This window comes from Lipotes vexillifer, unplaced genomic scaffold (genome assembly GCF_000442215.2).
Source record: "Lipotes vexillifer unplaced genomic scaffold, Lipotes_vexillifer_v1.1 scaffold454, whole genome shotgun sequence".
Classification (NCBI taxonomy): Eukaryota; Metazoa; Chordata; class Mammalia; order Artiodactyla; family Lipotidae; genus Lipotes; species Lipotes vexillifer.
In genome coordinates, this window is record NW_006779481.1 from 1,901,482 (window position 1) to 1,922,438 (window position 20,957).

Sequence of the window (20,957 nt, forward strand, 5' to 3'; positions counted from 1 at the left end):
ACCAGGGATGGAACCAAGGCCACCAGTAGTGGAAGCGCGGAGTCCTAACCAGTGAACCGCCTGGGAAGTCCCTAAGGCTAAATTTCCCGACCATGTAGGGAGAGGAACGGAAGGGGGTGGGAGGGGAGGAACGGCTTAAGGAGGCGAGTCTGGAGGTGCGGAAGGTCACTCAGAAGTCAAGCACCCGCTCCTGCGCCGGGGCCAGTTCTGTTTCTCTGAGGCACGGAAACCTGCCTGGAGCCTCAAATCCGCTTAACTACACCCCAGGGCCGGGAAAGCGCGCACACTACCTCGAGGAAGTTTGGGTCTCGGCGCCCGCCGTAGACGTCGTACCAGAGGCGGCCCGTTGTCTTGGAGCCGGCGAGACGCCGTTAGGCCTCCCCCGCCGCGGTCACCATGTCAGTGCTGGATGCGCTTTGGGAGGACCGGGATGTCCGCTTCGACGTGTCCTCGCAGTGAGTCGCCAAGATTCCCCAGTGGCCGGGAGCCTGTAGAGGGCGCCGCGGCGCGATTTCCCGACCCGCGGGCGGAGCCTAAGGCCCTCGCGAGGGTGGGAGGAGGTTGGCGTCTGCTGTCCTCAACTCAGGAGACCCCAGACTGTCCGGGGCCCAGCGGCCCTCTGCAGGAGCCACAGCCGGAGCGCGTCTAGATTGTACGCAGTTTCGGTCCCTTACGAGCCCCGGTCGCGTCTTGACCCGGGGGACCTGTCGGCAGCTGAGCCCAAACACGGCAGGGACCACCTTGGGCTTGGGCGTCCAGTACACCCCAGTGAGCTTGCGGTGCCAGTTTCGTATGGTGGAAGGAACGTGGAGCAGGGACTCTGGAAACGAGGGTTCGGAAACTAGGTCTAGAATAAGGACACACATTGTGGGCCCTTAGAAAAATGACTTCACCGTTCTAAAGCTTGAGTCTCCGAGGGAAGTGAGAGTAAGCATTCTCCAAAATCCCTGACCATGGAGACTTTATTTCCGTGGTAAGCTTCGTTTCTAGTTATTCATCTAAATCACCAACAGGAAGAAGGAACCCTCTTTTGGAGCTTCTCAAACAGAAGGCCTGTTTTTGGAAATTTTCATGTTTTAAAGAGAATAGTTAGAAACCTCCTGCCGGCAGTCCAGGAAAAAAGTGCCCATTGGGATAGTAAGTGTTGGAAAACAGTAAAGCTAAGGTTCTTGGGTTGATGGTTTGGAGCTTCTTAGCCAATTCGCATGATTCTTTATTATGAACAGAACTTTCTTAGGTGGAAAAAATGAAATATTAATTTTCCAGGCTTAGCTGTGGCTAGATATATAATACTGGCATGGTCTTGGATCCTTTAAGGCGTTGTGAGGGAAGGGAATTTATAAAGTTATAAGCAATGGTTACATATTGCACAGGTTCTTTGACTTTTCCTGCTATTCTTGGAGGGTTCTTAAGCAAAGATTCATTTCATGAACATTTTCAGTTTATTAAACATTTATCAGATGCTTACTACGTACTGGTGACTGTGCTGATAGCTAAAGATACAAAAATAATAGGAAATGACACCCTTCCCCCACCCCACCCCCATTCTACTGCAGGAGATAGATGCAGACAACTAACTATAAAAAATGTGGTAAATACCGTCATGGAAAAAATGAACAAAAAGCTGGAGGACCATAGAAACAGAAAAGTTCATTCTTCCTAGGGAAGGCCTCAAAGAAAAAATAATATTTGAATTGAGCCCTGATGAATGGTCAGGGCCTTGCTAGGGTATACAGGAGGAGAGTATTCCAGAAAAAAGAAAAGGAAGAAAAGAAAAAAAAAAGTAGATGCGCAGTCTTAGAGGTATAAATCTCATTGGCTAGAAGCAGGGTCTGGCAGGTAGAGAAAGGAGGTGCAAATAGAAAGGTAGATTAGCTAGATTGTGAAATATTCAGTTGAAGATTTTGGACTTCATCATCTAGGTAGTGGGGTAATATGGCTTTTCAACAGTGAAGTGTATGATCATGTCTGTATTTCCAGTAGGTAATTGAGTTGGCTTTATTGAGAATGTGTTAGAAGGCTCTACCACATATTCTGCTAGGTTTTTCCTTTCTTTTCTTTTGGCACTCTAGATTGCATTCTATCAGTCAGCAACCTATTCTTCATTCTTTATTTCCTTTTGTCTCCTTTATCTGATTGTTTACCAAGTCCAAATGTTGCTTTGCTTGTATCTGTTCCTTCCATAACTGCATGACTCCTTTGCTTTACTCAGAAACCTCTGGGGCTTCTCCACTGTCCACCGGATAAAACCCATATCTATCTGACTGACATTCTAGGTTATCCATAATCTGGTTCCTTCTTACCTACTACTATATTTTTCACTGCCTCTCAACATGTACCTTCTTCCCCAGCCAGGCCAGTCTTCCTACATTCTCTTATCATTTCTTATTTCTGGTCCTTAATCATAGATTCTCCTCTCTCTCTTTTATTTCTCCAAATCCTACCTCTCCTTTAGTTCTGACTTCTCCCCATGTCCCTGGTCACTCCAGGCCCCACTTGATCTCCAGGTTCTTTAAGTTCTTGAAAACCTTATTTTCAAATGCCTGAGCATTTGGTACTGTATTATTTATACTTTTGTCTGTTTTATATGCATGTGCCTTTTCTCTCCCTCACTAGATGGTAAGCGGGTGTAGTTGTAGCTAAAAAATTAAAGCCTTTTTTATTTATTTTAGACAAATGAAAACAAGACCTGGAGAAGTCCTTATTGATTGTTTAGATTCAATTGAAGACACCAAAGGAAATAATGGGGATAAAGGTGAGTATATTTCTAATGTATTTTATATTTCTGGTTTAAATTACAAATGTTAAGTTATATTAGCTGGAGAATAAGATATGAAACAGCATTATATGTCAATTATGGTTCCTGATGCCCCACCCCATACCATTGTAATAAGTCCTTCTGTAAATAAACCCCAGTTATCCTGATTTAAGTGAGCCAACTCTTTTCTGTTTGACCCTGACTGATAGATGCAGGTCTAGTCCTCTGTGATCTTGTGGGAACTTTACACTCTAGCCATGCTGGGTGACTTACTATTTGTCAAACATACCATGTAATGTTCCACAGTTTCTCTTGAGAGCGCCTTCCTTTGTTTTTAGGACCTCCTATCCCATCTCACTCCAACATTCACACAGGCTTAGTTTCTCTGATTTTAGATATTCTAGGGGTTTTTTCAGGGAGGAAGGAGTATGACATGGCTATAGATTACTCATCAAAAGAATTCCATTGTTATAATTTGCTGAAGAAATGTGTTAAAGTTAAGAGAGTTAACTTAGTTCAAGATATTAGTTCAGGGGCTTCCCTGGTGGCGCAGTGGTTGAGAATCCGCCTGCCAATGCAGGGGGACATGGGTTCGTGCCCCGGTCCGGGAAGATCCCACATGCCGCGGAGGGGCTAGGCTTGTGAGCCATGGCCACTGAGCCTGCACGTCTGGAGCCTGTGCTCCACAAAGGGAGAGGCCACAACAGTGAGAGGCCCGCGTACGACAAAAAAAAAAAAAAAGATATTAGTTCAAGATATTTCAAAACTATCCTCGTATACTAATTGTATTACAAACTTCTAAGACACATAGTTTACCATGCACAGATTTACTTGACTTTTTTTTTTCTTGGAGCATCTATAGGGACTACTATTTAATAGGACATACTTTGAGAAATGAAGTTTATCTAACTTGGTACATATTTCAGTGTAAGGACATCAGTTTGAGGCTAAGAATGAAAAGCATAAGCCTTTAACAGACTTCAGCCTAGCCATAACTTCATATGAGGAAAAAGTTTGCTCACAGCAAAAAAACTGGGTATATGAGTATATGGCTCATTTAAATGAGAACTGCTAAGAGACTGCTCAAATGGCAGGGATTCATATATATATGAGAGTTCTTTGAGAAGTGTGATTTCACTGAATGGCTTAATAATTATACTGTCCTGTACTCATACTCAATTGGACGCATATAACTTACTGGGACACCCAGAACAGCTTCTACTGAGAAAAAAAGAAAACAGTACAAAGTTTTCTCCTCTGTCAGTTGAGTCAAATCAAGGTGTTGGCAGTGAATACCTGTATTTTTTGAGTAACTATCAGATTTTGTTTCTCTGAGATTCTGAATCACACATTGTATACCTTACCTAGAATGGATATGCGCAATAAGTATTTTCAATTAATAACTGTATGAAAAACATCTGTGGGTGTTGCTGTTGGTACTGGGCCAGAAGTTTCATGTCCATCTCATTCTATACTGCAAAAATGGGTCCTTATTTAAGGTAACTTATTTTTCTGTTTGTTTGCTTTTAGGTAGACTCTTAATAACAAATTTAAGAATTATCTGGCACTCTTTGGCATTACTCAGAGTCAATCTTTGTAAGTATCTTTGTTAGCATGAAAGAAAAAAAAATAATTTGTCAAGTAAACTTGCACAGTGGCTCGACACCAAAAGAAGCTATACTATGAAATATGTGAAAAACTTTAATTGATAAAAACTTAAGAAATCCTAGACTAACCACAGACTGCCTCATAATGCAAAAAGAATATTTTTTTCAGTCTGTCCATTTTGTCTCTTGGACATATACAAGATTAGTGCTTTTACACTGAATGATTTTTGGTTTCGTTTTTTACTTTACTTTGAAACTTGCTATAACCTGTTTCAAGTAATACCAAAGAAGGGAGATTAAATTCTAATAAAAGTACAATCTTTCATTGTGTTAAATTTTGTTTCATTTGTTTTTTAAAGGTATTGTAGATTTTCCAGCTAGACTTTTTCTCTTGATGTTGTGGTGCTAAGATTTTTAGTAAATAATACTGTATGGGTTTTAGAGAAGCAAACCTCCTTTTTCCCCATGTTGAGAATATTTTTGTTCAAAAGAGGCAGAATCATCTTTCTAGTCCTTTTAATTATTTAACTTAAATTTGTAGATATTTCATTAAAAAATTTTAATTGTATTTTTATATATATTTAATTTTTTAAACTTAAAAGTTCTGTATATATAGTTTTTCCCTCAATTTATTTTATTATGTTCTTTAAATTCTTTGCTTTTAAATTTTAGCTATTGGTTACAACTGCATATTGAATATTACAACAAGGACTGCTAATTCTGTAAGTCTGAAAAATCTTATTGAAATATGTATAGTGAAGAAACAGTAGATATTTGAGGTTGATGTTTGTTTTCTCTATAAATGAGAAATTGCTCTTAAAATCTGAAGCTTTAAATAAATTTGTCTTTACAGAAATTACGAGGCCAAACTGAAGCTCTTTATATACTAACAAAATGTAACAGTACTCGTTTTGAGTTTATATTTACAAATTTGGTTCCTGGAAGTCCTAGACTTTTTACTTCTGTGATTGCAGTACACAGGTATGGTAATACTTTATAGATTATTGAATATTTTTAAGGTAATTCTATGATATAAAGGTTTAGAGGGTAAAATTTCGACATGTGGTGCTGTCTTCCTCCAAGCTCTATTGCAAGCATCCTGAAGATACATAGAACATGTTGCATTACCATTTAATAAACACTTTGAAGGTATTTATAAAACACATAAAACTGCTGAAGAGTCTATTAAATTAGCTACCAAGGTAGTTAAAAATGCAATAGAGAATTTGTTCAGTGTAGATAACCAAGTTGAATAATTCAATTAAGGAATTAAGGTTATTTTTCTAACAGTAGAAGGCATGATTGGGTAATTTCTCTAAAGAGAAATTTTTTGTTGTTTTGTGGTTGTTTTGATTTTTTGTTTTCTTAATTATTCTCTTTTTACTACCCCAGCTCTTTTTTTTTTTTAACCAGCCCTAAGTACTATGATTTTTTTAAAAGTTTGGCTAAGATGACAGGCCAAAAAAAAAAAAAACAACCACACACACAAAAACTTATACACACAGATAGATATAGTATGTATATATACCATTGTTTTAATTTGAATTTCTTTTATTACTAGTGATGTTGAAAGTTTTCATATTTGTTGGCTATGTATAGTTTTCTGTTGTAAATTTCTTAATTTTACTCCTATCTGTCATGTATGTTGCAAATTTATTTCTTTCCTAGTTGTTATTTTATTTTTTAATTATGTTTATGATTTTTTAATCTATATAATTGTTCGCTTTTCTTGGAGATATATATAACTCACATAACATAAAATTTACCATTTTTAAGTTTACAGTTTGGTAGTGTTGCATATTCACCACTACTCAATTCCAGAATATTTCCATCACTCCAAAAAAGAAACCCCCATAGTAGTCACTTCCCATTCCCTCATCCCCATGGTCCCCTGGCAACCACTGATTTACTTTCTGTCTCTGGATTTGCCTATTCTGAGCAGTTCATATAAATGAAATCATACAATATAGTGGTATTTTATGTCTGACTTCTTTCACTTATGTAATGTTTTCAAGCATGCTACATGTTGTAGCATATATCAGTACATCATTCCTTTTTATAGCTGAATAAGATTCCATTGTATAGATACATATTTTGTTTATCCACTCATCAGCTGATAGACATTTGGGTTGTTTCCACTTCTTAGCTGTTAGGAATAATGCTGCTGTGAGCATTTGTATACAAGTTTTTGTGAGAAAACATATTTTTTTAAGCTCTCTTAGGCATATACCTAATTCTTATCTTTTTATTTCAGTTTACTTAGAGAAGTAATATGAAATGGAGTATGAAGGGAACAGGGAAGCTACTTTTTTTTAATAGTATAAAAATGTTATGTGTTCCCTCCAAAACAATTTATAACATGAATAGTTTCCCTTTTTTCCACTGGTTAAATATTGATGATTACCACCCTAAAGGAAATTAAGATTTATAGTCAAATGCTCGAATCCTGCTCTTTCATAATTTATATACTAGAAGATTAATTAATATAAAAATCAGAAGTTTAACAATACATATTATAATTTATATAAATGATTTCGAAAGTTACTCAGGCAAAGAAAACCCTTTAGTTTTATTAAAAGGGTAAATTAGCCTGTATTTTTGCGGAGTTAAAATTAGAATTAACCAAAATTTAATCAGAATTTTCTTCTGTGTTTATTATTTATCAATAGGGAGGCATGGAAAGAAAACAAAGTTATAGGGATTTTATTACATACATACACACACACAGATACATACACTGTCCTAGGGTACCTTTTGGAGTTGGTACAGATTCATTCTAATTTTCTGTATAAAGGTAGATGTGAGCATAATGTTTTCAGGTTTCAGTGAGAAAAGTAATTGCAGTCTTATATCAAAAGAATAATGGTGCCTTTAACTAAAATAGAGAAATGAAGGGAAGCTTTTTGATAGAAAAATTAATTTCCATGTCTGTTTTTGCAAGCATTGTTCTTCAGCTTAAAGAAAAAAAATCTGCTTCCTCTCATTTGTGCCATACTATATATATTGACTTAAAAATTAGACATCTGGGGACTTTCCTGGTGGTGCAGTGGTTAAGAATCTGCCTGCCGGGCTTCCCTGGTGGCGCAGTGGTTGAGAGTCCGCCTGCCGATGCAGGGGACACGGGTTCGTGCCCCGGTCTGGGAGGATCCCACATGCCGCGGAGTGGCTGGGCCTGTGAGCCATGGCCGCTGAGCCTGCGTGTCCGGAGCCTGTGCTCCGCAACGGGAGAGGCCACAACAGTGAGAGGCCCAGGTACCGCAAAAAAAAAAAAAAGAATCTGCCTGCCAATGCAGGGGACACAGGTTTGATCCCTGGTCTGGGAAGATCCCACATGCCACGGAGCAACTAAGCCCATGTGCTACAACTACTGAGCCTGCTCTCTAGGGCCCATGAGCCATAGCTACTGAGCCACATGCCATAACTACTGAAGCCCACGTGCCTAGAGTCTGTGCTCTGCAACAAGAGACAAGCCACCGCAATGAGAACCGCGTGCACCGCAACAAAGAGTAGCCCCCGCTCACCTCAACTAGATAAAGTCCGCGTGCAGCAACAAAGACCCAACACAGCCAAAAATAGATTAAATAAAATAAGTTTTTAAAAAATTAGTCATCTTAAATATAGGTACTGAGATAAAATGTGTAAATACTACACTGAAATGACAAATACAGTACAAAAGACTATAATCACCAAAACTTATTGAAAAGAAAAAATTTTTAATGTACCTTAGTAACTATTTGAGTATATAACTGTGTATTTTTGTAGATAAGTAAACATAATCTAAGAAAATCACATTTTCAGTTTGGATTAGTCTTTTGTTCTTTTTTATAGAGCATATGAAACTTCTAAAATGTATCGTGATTTTAAATTGAGAAGTGCGCTAATTCAAAATAAGCAACTAAGATTACTACCACGAGAACATGTATATGATAAAATCAGTGGAGTATGGAATTTATCCAGTGATCAGGTACCATGCAAAGAACTAATGAACCTTTTGGGGCAGTGCTTTCTTTGGTAATCATTTTTGCATTTATGATTGGGTTTGTATATTTATTTAACTGTTAAAATAAGCATTAGAGCTCTTAATTAACATAGCTCTTGATATACATAATATTCTGATTTTCATATTTGTATGGTTTTAATACTCTGTTTATCAACATTTGTTATGTGTAGACTTAGAGCTGGAATGGGCCTTAAAGGTCATCTAGTCCAGTCTCTATTCACTTACAGATGAAAAACTCAGGCCCTAAAGAATTAAGTGGCCTCCACATCTATTCTGTCCCACAGCCACGCTCTTCCCCCATACCACACTCGCACGCTCTTCCCCCATACCACACTACCCTCCACATCATGATAACTTAGGCTGATTGAGGAGAGTCATAGGATGGACAGTCATGGAAGCCTTTTAATCCAGTCTTTATGGAATTAAACATATAACTCATTTGATGACTCCTACATCCATGATTGTAACTTTTCATTTCCTCTTGAAATTATGATCAGAGGAAACATATAAGCAACTAATAGTTGGAATAAGAAACAAATCAATTTCTAGAGAATAATTTGTCTCTTACTAAGAATAGTAAGAATAGTTTCCAGCCTTTGTGGGTGTTACAACCTAGATTCGACTGATAATCAAAGCTGTAGCATTTGATTGAAGAGCTCTTGCTAAACATGGAATCATAAGCTTAAATTGTAAATAAACTTTGCACACTTGAAAAGTTCTAGTTTTAAACTATGATAAATATTCTATAGGATATAGACAGCTCCCCATCTGAATAACTACTCATAATACTCAATTCTGGTATTTTATGCTGCTGTGAGAATCAGAATTATTCTTGTGTTTAGAAAATAAAGAGTAAGTATTCAGACATGATTGTTGATGCCTCTCTCATCACTCTCTTTTACAGGGAAATTTAGGAACTTTTTTTATTACCAATGTGAGAATCGTGTGGCATGCAAATATGAATGACAGTTTTAATGTCAGTATACCATATCTGCAAATTGTAAGTGCATGCATTTTGATGACCTTGTTTTAATGTAGAATAAATAATTTCTGTTCAACAGTTAATAGGACTTTTGGGATTAGATGAGTTTTCTCTCTCCCTAGTGGCAACAGTTTAGCTGAGAGCATACTTTTTAAATGTTGATAATCAAAAAAGACCCAACTGTACTTCCATTCAAGGGAAACGGCACCATTATCACCTCGCTATTAAGAGAGAAATATACTGGAGTCTAAAAATTTTAATAGTTATCATACAGATAAGGTGATTTTTCTTAGATTTTATTCAAAGGGCTTTTAGCTACTAAAGTTTTCCATAACCTTTCCAGGAGGCAAGTATATAGTGGTTCTTTGGCATGGCTTCAGCTCACTGACCCACACACTTTATGGCTGTCTTGCTACTTTCTGCTCAAACCCTTTTAAAGCCAGAGTGAATTCATTAATTCTGTGAATAAACAGTTTTTATTGTATTCGGATACAGCATGTACTATAAGCTGGATTCATACTACAAGTTCAGTGAAAGGAATCAAGATGGTTTTTAGTCATAATGGTTTTAGCTTAAATTAAAGCTGTTAAAATTTAGAATAAGAACTAATTACACCTGAGACCAGTTTGTTGGGGGGTAGATGAAGATGGTTCTTTTTACTCTGCTGCTGCTATCATGGTAAGTATGTGATTCAGTGAAACAAGTAGTAAACTCCAGTAATCTGAAGAATTTCATCTTATATATTAAAAAAAACCCCTACTTATTGGACCCTAGTGCAAATTAGATGGAACATAAAAATAGTTAATGAGGATCCTGTGAGGCTATCCTATGATAATCACCCTTATTACAGAATATAAGTAGTCTTAAGACTAAATAGTTTCATTAATAAATATTTATTGAGTATTAGATACAATGTATGTGATATCTGGAAAATGTCATTTTTTAAAGAGACCTCTTAACCTGTGGGAAAGATGATTCTTTGCAAAATATTCCCAAGTCTATCTTTTGCTAAATTGTTTGATTCCTGAGTTACTTTAAAATATTTGATCATTCATTTGCCAAATACTGAGCACCTGCTCTATGCTCAGTGATGAAACTCATGAACCAGTATGCAGTTTCTGCCTTTAAGGAGCTTTCAGTCTGGTGGAGAAAAGCAACACATTAAACAGAAAATCATAGGATCTGATAGGAAAAAAATTATTTCTGGACATCTAAAGAAATATGAGAATTTATAAGCATAGCTGGAAATATGTGACAGAGTCTACATAGGTATTTGATAAGTTGATGTTTGTAGTGTTCGTTGCTGTTTTATACTGCGTTTACATATCAACGTCTATTATGCTGAATAATTACTGAGTAGTAAACAACTTTGTGATTTCTGTTCTTCAAGTAGGATACTTTTCGTTATTTAAGAATACCGTTGCCAAATACGGATTCTGGAATGAATTCAGCCTGGCCCAAACAACTTGCAATCTGATATCATCACAATCTGTCACTGGGGCAGTCATGTTCTAACTTCAGCTCTGGGCCTCAGCCATTGTCCTGACTCCCTTCCTATAGATGTATATTTATATGTGTATCTTCTTGCCAGTTTCTATCTTACCAGCCTGTGTCATCCACGGTTACCTGGTTAGATTACCTATTCATAAGCAGGATGCCAGTGTTCTATGGTTCTTAACCAGGACTGTGTGTACTCCTGGCAGGGTGTGAAGTAGTCTAGATGGAAGCCCATGTTTTCATAACAATTACCATTTAGGCTGTCTGTCTGTCTGTGTCTCTCTTTCTCTCTTTTTCTCAACTTCCAATGCCCATCTGTCTGGAAGTATGATACACAGTCACCTACCACAGATTATTATCCTTCTTGGACTTTTGGTCTGCTGGTTATAATGTTAGATCCTCCATGGTTCTCTCTAACCCTACCAGCAAGTACGTTTTGTTTCACTTTCTACAGGTCCTGCATGTCATTATGCTTCTGCCCCTCTACCCTTCTCTCAGGCCACTGGTATCACTGCTCATCCACTAGCCACGCTTCACCCTCATGTCACACTTACCAGTTGAGTTAATTATATTTGACCTATCCTAGCCTTCTCTGATACCCAGTGATGAATGCCCATACTTTTTTTTTTTCAATAAATGCAGTGGAGGTTCTTTCAGAATTTAGTCATTTATTGTGTAAGAAGCAGAAGGCACATGCAACATTTTTTTAACTTCTTTATTGGAGTATGATTGCTTTACATTGGTGTGTTAGTTTCTGCTGTATAACAAAGTGAATCAGCTATACATACACATATATCCCCATATCCCCTCCCTCTTGCATCTCCCTCCCACCCTCCCTATCCCACCCCTCTAGGTGATCACAAAGCACCGAGCTGATCTCCCTGAGCTGATCTCCCTGTGCTATGTGGCTGCTTCCCACTAGCTATTTTACATTTGGTAGTGTATATATGTCCATGCCACTCTCTCACTTCATCCCAGCTTACCCTTCCCCCTCCCCGGGTCCTCAAGTCCATTCTCTACGTCTGCGTCTTTATTCCTGTCCTGCCCTTAGGTTCTTCAGAACCTTTTTTTTTTTTTAGATTCCATATATATGTGTTAGCATACGGTATTTGTTTTTCTCTTTCTGACTTACTTCACTCTGTATGACAGACTCTAGGTCCATCCACCTCACTACAAATAACTCAATTTCGTTTCTTTTTACGGCTGAGTAATATTCCATTGTATATAGGCACATGGGACTTTTAAAGACTAACCCAGCCTTAGGAGCCACAAAAGACACTGGCTCTCCATAACTAAAGGATTGCTGGCCTTTGGTTTAAAATATTCAGAAAAGTTGTGGACTCCCTGAAGCAGGGGACATTTAAGTCAGAATTTGTACATATTTCAGAGATGTCATCTTTGTGTTGCCTTACAAATTTGCCACCTATTTCCAGTATGAAAATTTTCATTTAATTGATCTCTATAGGAGTGTAAGGAAAAAGGAAAGAGGAAGAGTTCTGTTCTTCGGACTATGAAAGTAGTTACTGTGTAAAAGTTGAAAAATGTGTTAAAGTGTCAGTACTATCAGATAATAAAAACAAGCTTTTTTTTTTTTCATTTTATATCTAGCGGTCAATAAAGATTAGAGATTCAAAATTTGGTTTAGCTCTTGTCATAGAAAGCTCTCAGCAGGTAAGATACTTTATATTTCTATTAATCTTTAATAGATTTAAAAAACTATGTGACAGTCTGTATTTTTAATTTTAGTTTTATAGTAACCAGTTTATATCCAAGAAGAGTATTAGCTGTAACATGAGATTATATGAAGAGTTTGAGTTTGAAGTCATATAGTAATTGTCCCCATGGGAAGAATCCTGCTTATATTTCTCTTTTGGGCAGACATATTAATTATGATTACAGTCATGACATTATTTCAATCTTTATACAACCCTATGATACAGTTACTATTTTTTCCCCATTTTATATTCAAGGAAACTGAGACTTGGAGAAGTTAGAAAACTTGCCAATGGTCTAATAACAGTAAGTGATAGGGCTAGGTTTTGATTCCAGGTGTGACTGATTCACAAGACTGTCTTTAAGCAACACAGGTCTATACAGATAAACACACCCTATTTGAGATTTTATACCATCAAACTCAGATTATACTGTATCTAATTATAGACTGCTATGCCCCGTTATGCCTGGTTTTTGCATTTATTTGTTTTAATAAATTTTTTTTAGAAAGAGATTTTTCTCTTCTAAATTCTAAATTTAAATACGAATGTCTACTCACTCCTTTCCCCAGCATGATACAGCTAGTTGTGTGATGTAAACCATACATCATATGTAGTGTTGTAAAACCAGGATTTGAACACAAAAGTGTACGCTCTCAACCATCACCATATGGGTACTTAATTTTTTAACACTTCTTCTCCAACAAACTGTCATGGGCAGGTTTCTTTCCTAATTCTTCAAGGACATAGCCTCAGGTATGCCATTCCCTTTTTTATTTTAATATATAGTCTATTCCTTTTCAAGGTCTAGCTCAGGAAAAACTCAGTTCCCTTGGCCTTCACAATCTATGGCGTATTTTTTTTAATATTGAAATACTAGCTTTGATACTTACAGATGAAATTATGTGATATCTGGATATATTTCAAAATAATCCTGAGTGGGTAAGGGGAGGAGATTTAGGGGATGGGGAGGTTACATATGGAACAGAGCTGGCCATATGTTGTTACTTGTTGAAGCTGGATGATGGCTACATGGACATTGATTGTACTCTTCTATTTTTGTATATGCTGGAAGTTTTCATAATAAAAAACTTAATTTTAAAAAATCAGCCTACAGGGCTTCCCTGGTGGCGCAGTGGTTGAGAGTCCGCCTGCTGATGCAGGGGACACGGGTTCGTGCCCCGGTCTGGGAGGATCCCACATGCCGCGGAGCGGCTGGGCCCATGAGCCATGGCCGCTGAGCCTGCGCGTCCGGAGCCTGTGCTCCGCAACGGGAGAAGCCACAACAGTGAGAGGCCCGCGTACCGCAAAAAAAAAAAAAATCAGCCTACATATTGTGCTCTGAAGTAAGGACAGTTAGAGCTGTAGTTTATCATATACTGTAAATACTGTTCCTTGGGCTTTTCATTTTTTCATTATTTTCTCTTACAGAGCGGAGGATATGTTCTTGGCTTTAAAATAGATCCTGTGGAAAAACTACAAGAATCAGTTAAGGAAATTAATTCACTTCACAAAGTCTATTCTACCAGTCCTATATTTGGAGTGGATTATGAGATGGAAGAAAAGGTAATTTGTTCAGTGTGTGATATACAGAGTTTGCTCAATTGCCTTTACACAATCTATAAAATTCAGATATACACACATTGTGTACAATTTAATTTTAAACTGTGTTTAAAATGATGAATATACAGGCTCTGCTCAGTGAGTATGGCCAATGCTAATTTGTGCCTACCACCTGTTTTCTCCCTGGCTGCTTCACCATTCATTCCTGCCTGTCTAGGTAGCAGCCTATCCAAGATGTCCCCATATGCAAGGCTCTCCTGATGTAGAGACTTGAATCTCCCACTCTTTATTTTTATTTTATTTCAGCTTTATTTTTATTTTACTTCAGCCAGCCATTAGCATTTGGTTAAACCTTACAGGCCTCACAGACACCATTCTCTTCCCCCAATGACCCACAATATAGCAACTCCAGGAGGCTGCTCCATTAATATGGCCTGTGTCTGTTCCTATTCATCAGATCCTCTTCCATGTCAGTTGTGAAAATTTTTGAATATCATGCCCACATGTCTGCTCTTTGCCTTCCTCACAACTTCTGGTTTCTGCACCAGTCCCACTCTCCAGGTACATCAGCTGTCTTTTGGGTTTACTCTTCAGCCTCTGCAGCTGGGCCCCTTGTCATCTGGTGTTTCACTGTTGTCCTCACCAGCCACTTCATTAGAGACTCCTCGCCGTCTGCTCTGACAATGGTACCCTTGCCAGAGGCGCTCTGTCACACCTTCCCTTGCTGTCTGTTCTTGTCCTGGGGCCCTCACCATACGCTCTATTGCTGGTGTCCCTGCCACCCACTCTTTCATCAGTGTCCCTGCCAGTACTCAGCATGTTGGGCCATATCACATACATTATCTGTCTCTCTTCCTGCTCTTGGACTACAGCAGGTGACCAGGAAGGTCAAGAAGTAGGATTGGACAGCTAAGTACAAATTCATACCCTCTGATTTCAACCTCGTTGTGCTCCATATACTTAATTTGTTTGTCTCCCTGTCAAATTCCATATATATCCCTTTCCCCTTCCAGCTGAAAATTGTCTCTGGATTGTTGACACCATATTGTACATACACTCTATTTCATCTCCTTAACCATCATTTTCTGCTTTCTTCCCAACCTGCACTTCTTTCAGCATTCTCCCTTTCACTCTACCTTCGCTGTATATTCCTCAGTAATACCACCTCCTCCTCCAGTTTCTTCAAGTTGTACTTCTGTAGATGACTCCCAAATCTTTCTGATCTTGGCATACTCTGTAAGCTTAGCAGGGTTCCAAATATTTCTTGAATATTTTCACATAGATGAGCATTCCAAATAACATGAATTGAATTTCTCATTTAAAAGTTTATCTTAGGGTCTTCCCTGGTGGCGCAGTGGTTGAGAGTCAGCCTGCTGATGCAGGGGACACGGGCTCGTGCCCCGGTCCGGGAAGATCCCGCATGCCGCGGAGCGGCTGGGCCTGTGAGCGATGGCCGCTGAGCCTGCGCGTCCAGAGCCTGTGCTCCGCAACGGGAGAGGCCACAACAGGGAGAGGCCCGTGTACCCAAAAAAAAAAAAAAAAAAAAAAAAAGTTTCTCTTAGTAATTTAATTAATAATTTTCCAAGTCAGTAAGTTACACTAGGACATGGCTGAGTATTTCAAACTTGGCATACCTAAAATCTTGTCATTTTTCTCAAAAGCAGTATCTTGCTGATTTATCTATTTATTTATTCACTACTTATTTATTTTTAACATTGTCAAAGTCAGATGTGCTCAAAACTCCAGGGTTTTCCTTTTTTATTTTTCCCATTATCTTACTTTACACATTCAGTCAGTTGTACCAGTCTCTCCCCTTTTCCTATCCCTTTCTTTCCATTCAAACTGCAGTTTCCTTTGCTACTTTTGCTTGTAGAATAATGTTGTAGAACAAGCATGGTCCTTGGAACCTGACAAACCTGACTTCAGTCCCAATTTCACCATTTATTTGTGATCCTAGGCAAATTTGAGCTTCAGTTTTCACATTATAAAATGAAGGTAATCTCTCTTACAAAGTTATTGATCATGTCTGTGAAGTGGCTGGCACATTAGAGACAATATGTTAGTTCTCCTACCCATTCTGTCTGTACCTTTCATTTCTCTTCTTTTCCCCTTCTTTGGCCCTCACTCAGTACATAATAATAACCAGCCATTGTAGCTTGTTTTGTCACCACATATAAGTCCTTACTCCAAAGCCACTTCTTCAGGGAGGTCTTTGGACTATCCATCTAAAACACCAACCCCCGTCACTTTTTTATCCCTTGTTCTGCTTGTTTGCTCACTTGCTTGCTTGCTTGATTTTTGGTAACACTAATCAGTCTCCTTCACTATAAATAATCTCCATGAAGTCAGGGATTTTTGTCTATTTAATCATTATATCTCCAGCAATCAAAACTAGCACATAATAGGCTCTTAGTGAATATTCATAGTTGTTAAATGGCTATGTTGAATACCTACTCTTTGCTGTTCACTGCTCTAAGAACTTTATATGCCTCATCTCGTTTAATCCTCCTAAAAACACTATAAAGTGTATCATCATCATTATTATTAGCCCTATCTCACAGTTAAGGAGACTGAAGCTTAGATAGGTTAATTTACTTGTACGCAGTCACACAGCTGTGAACGTGGTTGAAACACCAGCTGTCCTCGGACTAGGGCATCAGGTAACCTCTTGTCAGCAGTACACTTCTACCATCAACTTTACGCCACCAATTACCTATAAGTAGTCCACATTCTCTGAACTGGTATTAAAAAATTTCAGTAAACTTCAGTCTATCTTTCCCACCTTATCTGCACAGCCACAGTGTCTGGTTCTGTAGGCTGTGCACTGCCCAGAGAACATTGTTCACGTAGACTCCAGTGTGAATGATACTCCTTGGCATTATTCAGTACAATATTCTGTGTAGCTCCTTCTGTCTTGTGGGACTCTCATATTTTGACCATATTGGATTATTCATCTTCTTCGGCTATATCCTGTGGTTTCTCACCTTTGCTGATACTGATCCCCTCTGTCAGGAATACCCTTTCCCCTAATCCCACCTATGAAAATCATCCTCATCCTAAAAGCCCTAGATCACGTGCCAGCTTTTTCTTCATGAAAGTTTCTGGCATGCACAAGCCAGAAGTTGTGCTGTCTCCAAACTCTTCTATTATAATAGATATTGCATTTGTTACAGCTATTTTTTGTAGGTTGAACTATATGATATTATTAATATTTGACCATTTTTTACTAAAATGGCAATTTCATATAGTTCAACCTGATATTTAGTTATTTATAATTGTGTTTTGTCCTTCACTCCATTCCCACTAGATTACACACCTTTTGTGGTAAGGGCAGAGACTTTAAACCTTTGGTAGTACCAGCATGGTACCTCATACACTAAAGATTTTCAGATATTTGAAAAATGAATTAATAGATACCAGCACTACATTTATTCTGCTTTACCTTTAGAGTATTCCATACAAATCTTAGTTCTTCTTTTTCACAAATTTCTTTTTTCACAAATTCTATTTAATGACTATTTTGAGGAAAATTTAAAACTTGCTATTATACAAAAGTTAGCTTTTTAAACTTAAACTAACAGATAGTTTTTAACTATCAGAAAATCAGATAAAATCCAATGAGAGATTTTTTCTTGATATTTCCAAGTATCATATTAAGTTTGTGTAAATTTGTCATTTTAAATCTTTTGATGATATTGACTTCAGATTTAAAAGCTTGGGTTTAACTGACTCTTTTATTATTCATGTTAGTTTTAATAGAATATAAATTATGCAGTGATTTTTGTAAGACTTGAGTGGTTGGTAACTGTGATATCCTTTTACAGGTATTTACAATTCTCACAGCACATTTTACTAAAATTATTTATTTGATTAATATTGTCTCTGATACATTTTAACATCTGATTTAACTGATTTTCTTTTTCTTTTTTCTTTTTTTAACATCTACTGATTTTCAGCCACAGTCCCTTGAAGCTCTGACAGTTGAACAAATTCAAGATGATGTAGAAATAGACTCTGATGATCACACAGATGCTTTTGTGGTGAGCATCAGAAAGAAGAGCTACTAAATTTCTTGTGATTTTTTTTTTAATCTGAGTCATGTTTAATTAAATAATGCTTTAAGTGTGTAAAATAGCATAGAACTTGAGACTTTAGAATGTCTTAAACATGAGTTGAAGAGTAGTTTTTTTTTCAGGTTAGGGATTTTTTTGTGTGTGTGAAAATACTTTTAAATTACCAAACTGGGAAATAGTTTGAGAACATACTTATTCAGAGGATTTCAGATGTGTGAAAAGTTTTTTCACACTTTAAGATAACAGAATATATTAAATATAGTTAATTTAATTAATTTAAAGTCTATACTTTCCATAAGTAACCTTTATGAGATGGACCTCCCTCCTTTCAGTTTATAGGTATATTATCTTAAAATGGATTTCTATTTGAAGAGTAAACTTTCTTGTTTCCAAATTTGTACTATTTAATTAATAGCCAAAATAATAATAATACTTTCTATGTACTGTGGTCTATGAATCTGACTAGACTATCTCTCTGGGAATGAAAGTTTTTAAGCAAAGTGTGAAATAAGTATAAGATAGTTAATAATAAACTACTACTGCCTCAGTGTATGCATTTGCTGACACATTGAAGCACTGATTGCTTTGTTTTGTTTTGCCAGCATCTTCTTCTAAACCAAAAGTAGGGATGAAATTTTATAGCTGCTTAGTCATTCTTTGTATCTCCTTTCAAGTTAACAATGCTAATTATACACCAATTACAAAGCACATTTTTAGCGCTTAAAGCGTAACTCTTGAAGACATAAATGATTGACAGAGGTGAATTCTGCTACCAGCATTGTAAAGATAGGTGAGAAAACCATTAGACACACAGTAACAGAATATAAAATAGTTAGTTACAGAATTGTTCTGTAAATTAATTACCTGTTCCTTGGCCTATTAACCTATTATATATCAAGTATGTGAAATATAATTTTCCTTGTCTTATAGGCTTATTTTGCTGATGGCAATAAGGTAAGGATATTTTACCTATAGTATATGAAAAAAATTTTCTATATTCCAGTATTTAGTATTCACAAACTTATGTGAAACCTATTTTTTGTTTTTTTTTCCTCTTCCTTGCCCACCTTCTCTATTCCCATCTCATCCTCTTAATCTCCCAAAAAGCAACAAGATCGTGAACCTGTGTTTTCAGAAGAACTGGGGCTTGCAATAGAGAAATTGAAGGATGGATTCACCCTACAGGGACTTTGGGAAGTAATGAGTTGATCTTGAGTTGAGCTGGGTTTCTATTTAAAGATATCTCAAGATTAAAGATACTAGTCGCCTGCTGTAAGGCATGGCATAGTTTTTACAGAAAAAGCTTTTCAGAGTTTTTTTAATGATTAAGGAAAAACTCATTTGTCGAAGATTTTATTGCCAGTCTTCTAAAAATTATATTTGAAATTGTAATCAAAATGTATCTGGTTTGTTGTAAATATGTTTATTTTGTAACTAATACTTGTAAATTATTAGTCCATGGTTATTAAAAGACTATATCATGTTGAGTTTAATAAAGAATTTATGCAGCACCATTAAATGTTTTGAAAGTGTTATCTAAAAGCATAAGACTATTCTTACGGAGTAATCGAAATGCTGCTTTATTAATTATAAAAATCTGGTTTAAATATATTTATCACATAGTTCCAAAGGTAAGCCAACTCTCATATAAATTAGAAACCTTAAGCTTGTCATTTTTAGGTAACCATTTATGTAAAAACTAAAAATTTTAGCTAACTTTGGAGGATATCAACCCCTATGTAAAGTTTTGGCCACTATTTTGGAAATAATTTCAATATCGTTTTGGCAAGAATACATTTATTTTGTAAGGAAATAGTTTGTAAATAAATAGTTTATTTGTTGACTTGCTCTTTGTTTGCATTCATTGAAACTTCTTTGAAGTTTTCAAAAATATGATATTATTTTCTGATTTCTTGGTCAGGGAAGATTTGGTGACCTCTCTTGCATAAGTGTTTTTTGCCACTGCTTCAGTATAAAGAAACTTTGTAAGGAACTTTTGTCAAAACATTAACCCTCTTTTTCTAGAGTGAAAAAAGTGAGTGTGTAAAATCATTTAAAATAAGATGCAACTGTATGTACAACCGTAGACACATAGTACAATCAAGGGCTAACCTGAGTTTAATAAAGATCAGTGAACAAAAGCTATAAATTGGTTTCTTCATTTAAATAGGAAAGGATTTTTACATTTTTAAGGGATGGGGTTATAATAACCTATATTAGGGGGAAAATGTTGCTTGAAAAATGTGTACAGGTCAAAAAAATGCAGCTAGGAATATTGTTTCAATAGTTTTTCAAGCAAAACAGACTATAAAATTGCCAATTAGTAAGGAATAATCTCAAAACGTCAAAACACTGTGCATCTGACTCATTAATCTTTTCAGATGTTAGGTGTTACGTGTAAAGAGAAATGAGTCATTTATTGTTTAAACAAGGGAGCAGCTGTTGGTTTTTTCTAGTGTGTTGAAACCTTTAGTGGCCTCTATAAATGGAAAGAGTCAATGAGCTCTTCTCTCAGCTGTTGTTTTAGCAGCTGACAGTACCATTGACTTCACCATGATGTAAAATAAGGGAAAAAACTTTTACTGATGGATGGAGACCTTGAAGTTTAAAAATACATAATTCCCTGATCTGAGGGCATTCATTGATTCACTCAACAAACATTTATGGAGCACCCGTGAGGCCCTGTGGCTATAGCATTGAGCAAAACAAACCTCCCCCAAATCCCTCTCTTTATGGACTTTATGTTCTTTTGAGCGTGTTTAAGA

At 36.9% G+C, this 20,957-nt stretch overlaps 1 protein-coding gene across 1 annotated transcript; it reads left to right on the plus strand.

Annotated features, from left to right (window-relative positions):
• The first annotated feature begins 364 nt into the window (after positions 1–364).
• On the plus strand, positions 365–19,711 carry BBS5 (Bardet-Biedl syndrome 5). The gene is made up of 12 exons (XM_007452619.1): positions 365–455; positions 2,673–2,755; positions 4,289–4,354; positions 5,038–5,087; positions 5,219–5,346; positions 8,194–8,329; positions 9,270–9,365; positions 12,453–12,515; positions 13,988–14,122; positions 18,076–18,159; positions 19,123–19,146; positions 19,300–19,711. Exons 1-12 carry the CDS (start codon positions 397–399, stop codon positions 19,399–19,401), a joined length of 1,026 nt encoding a protein of 341 aa, XP_007452681.1. The 5' UTR covers positions 365–396; the 3' UTR covers positions 19,402–19,711.
• Positions 19,712–20,957: the final 1,246 nt, after the last annotated feature.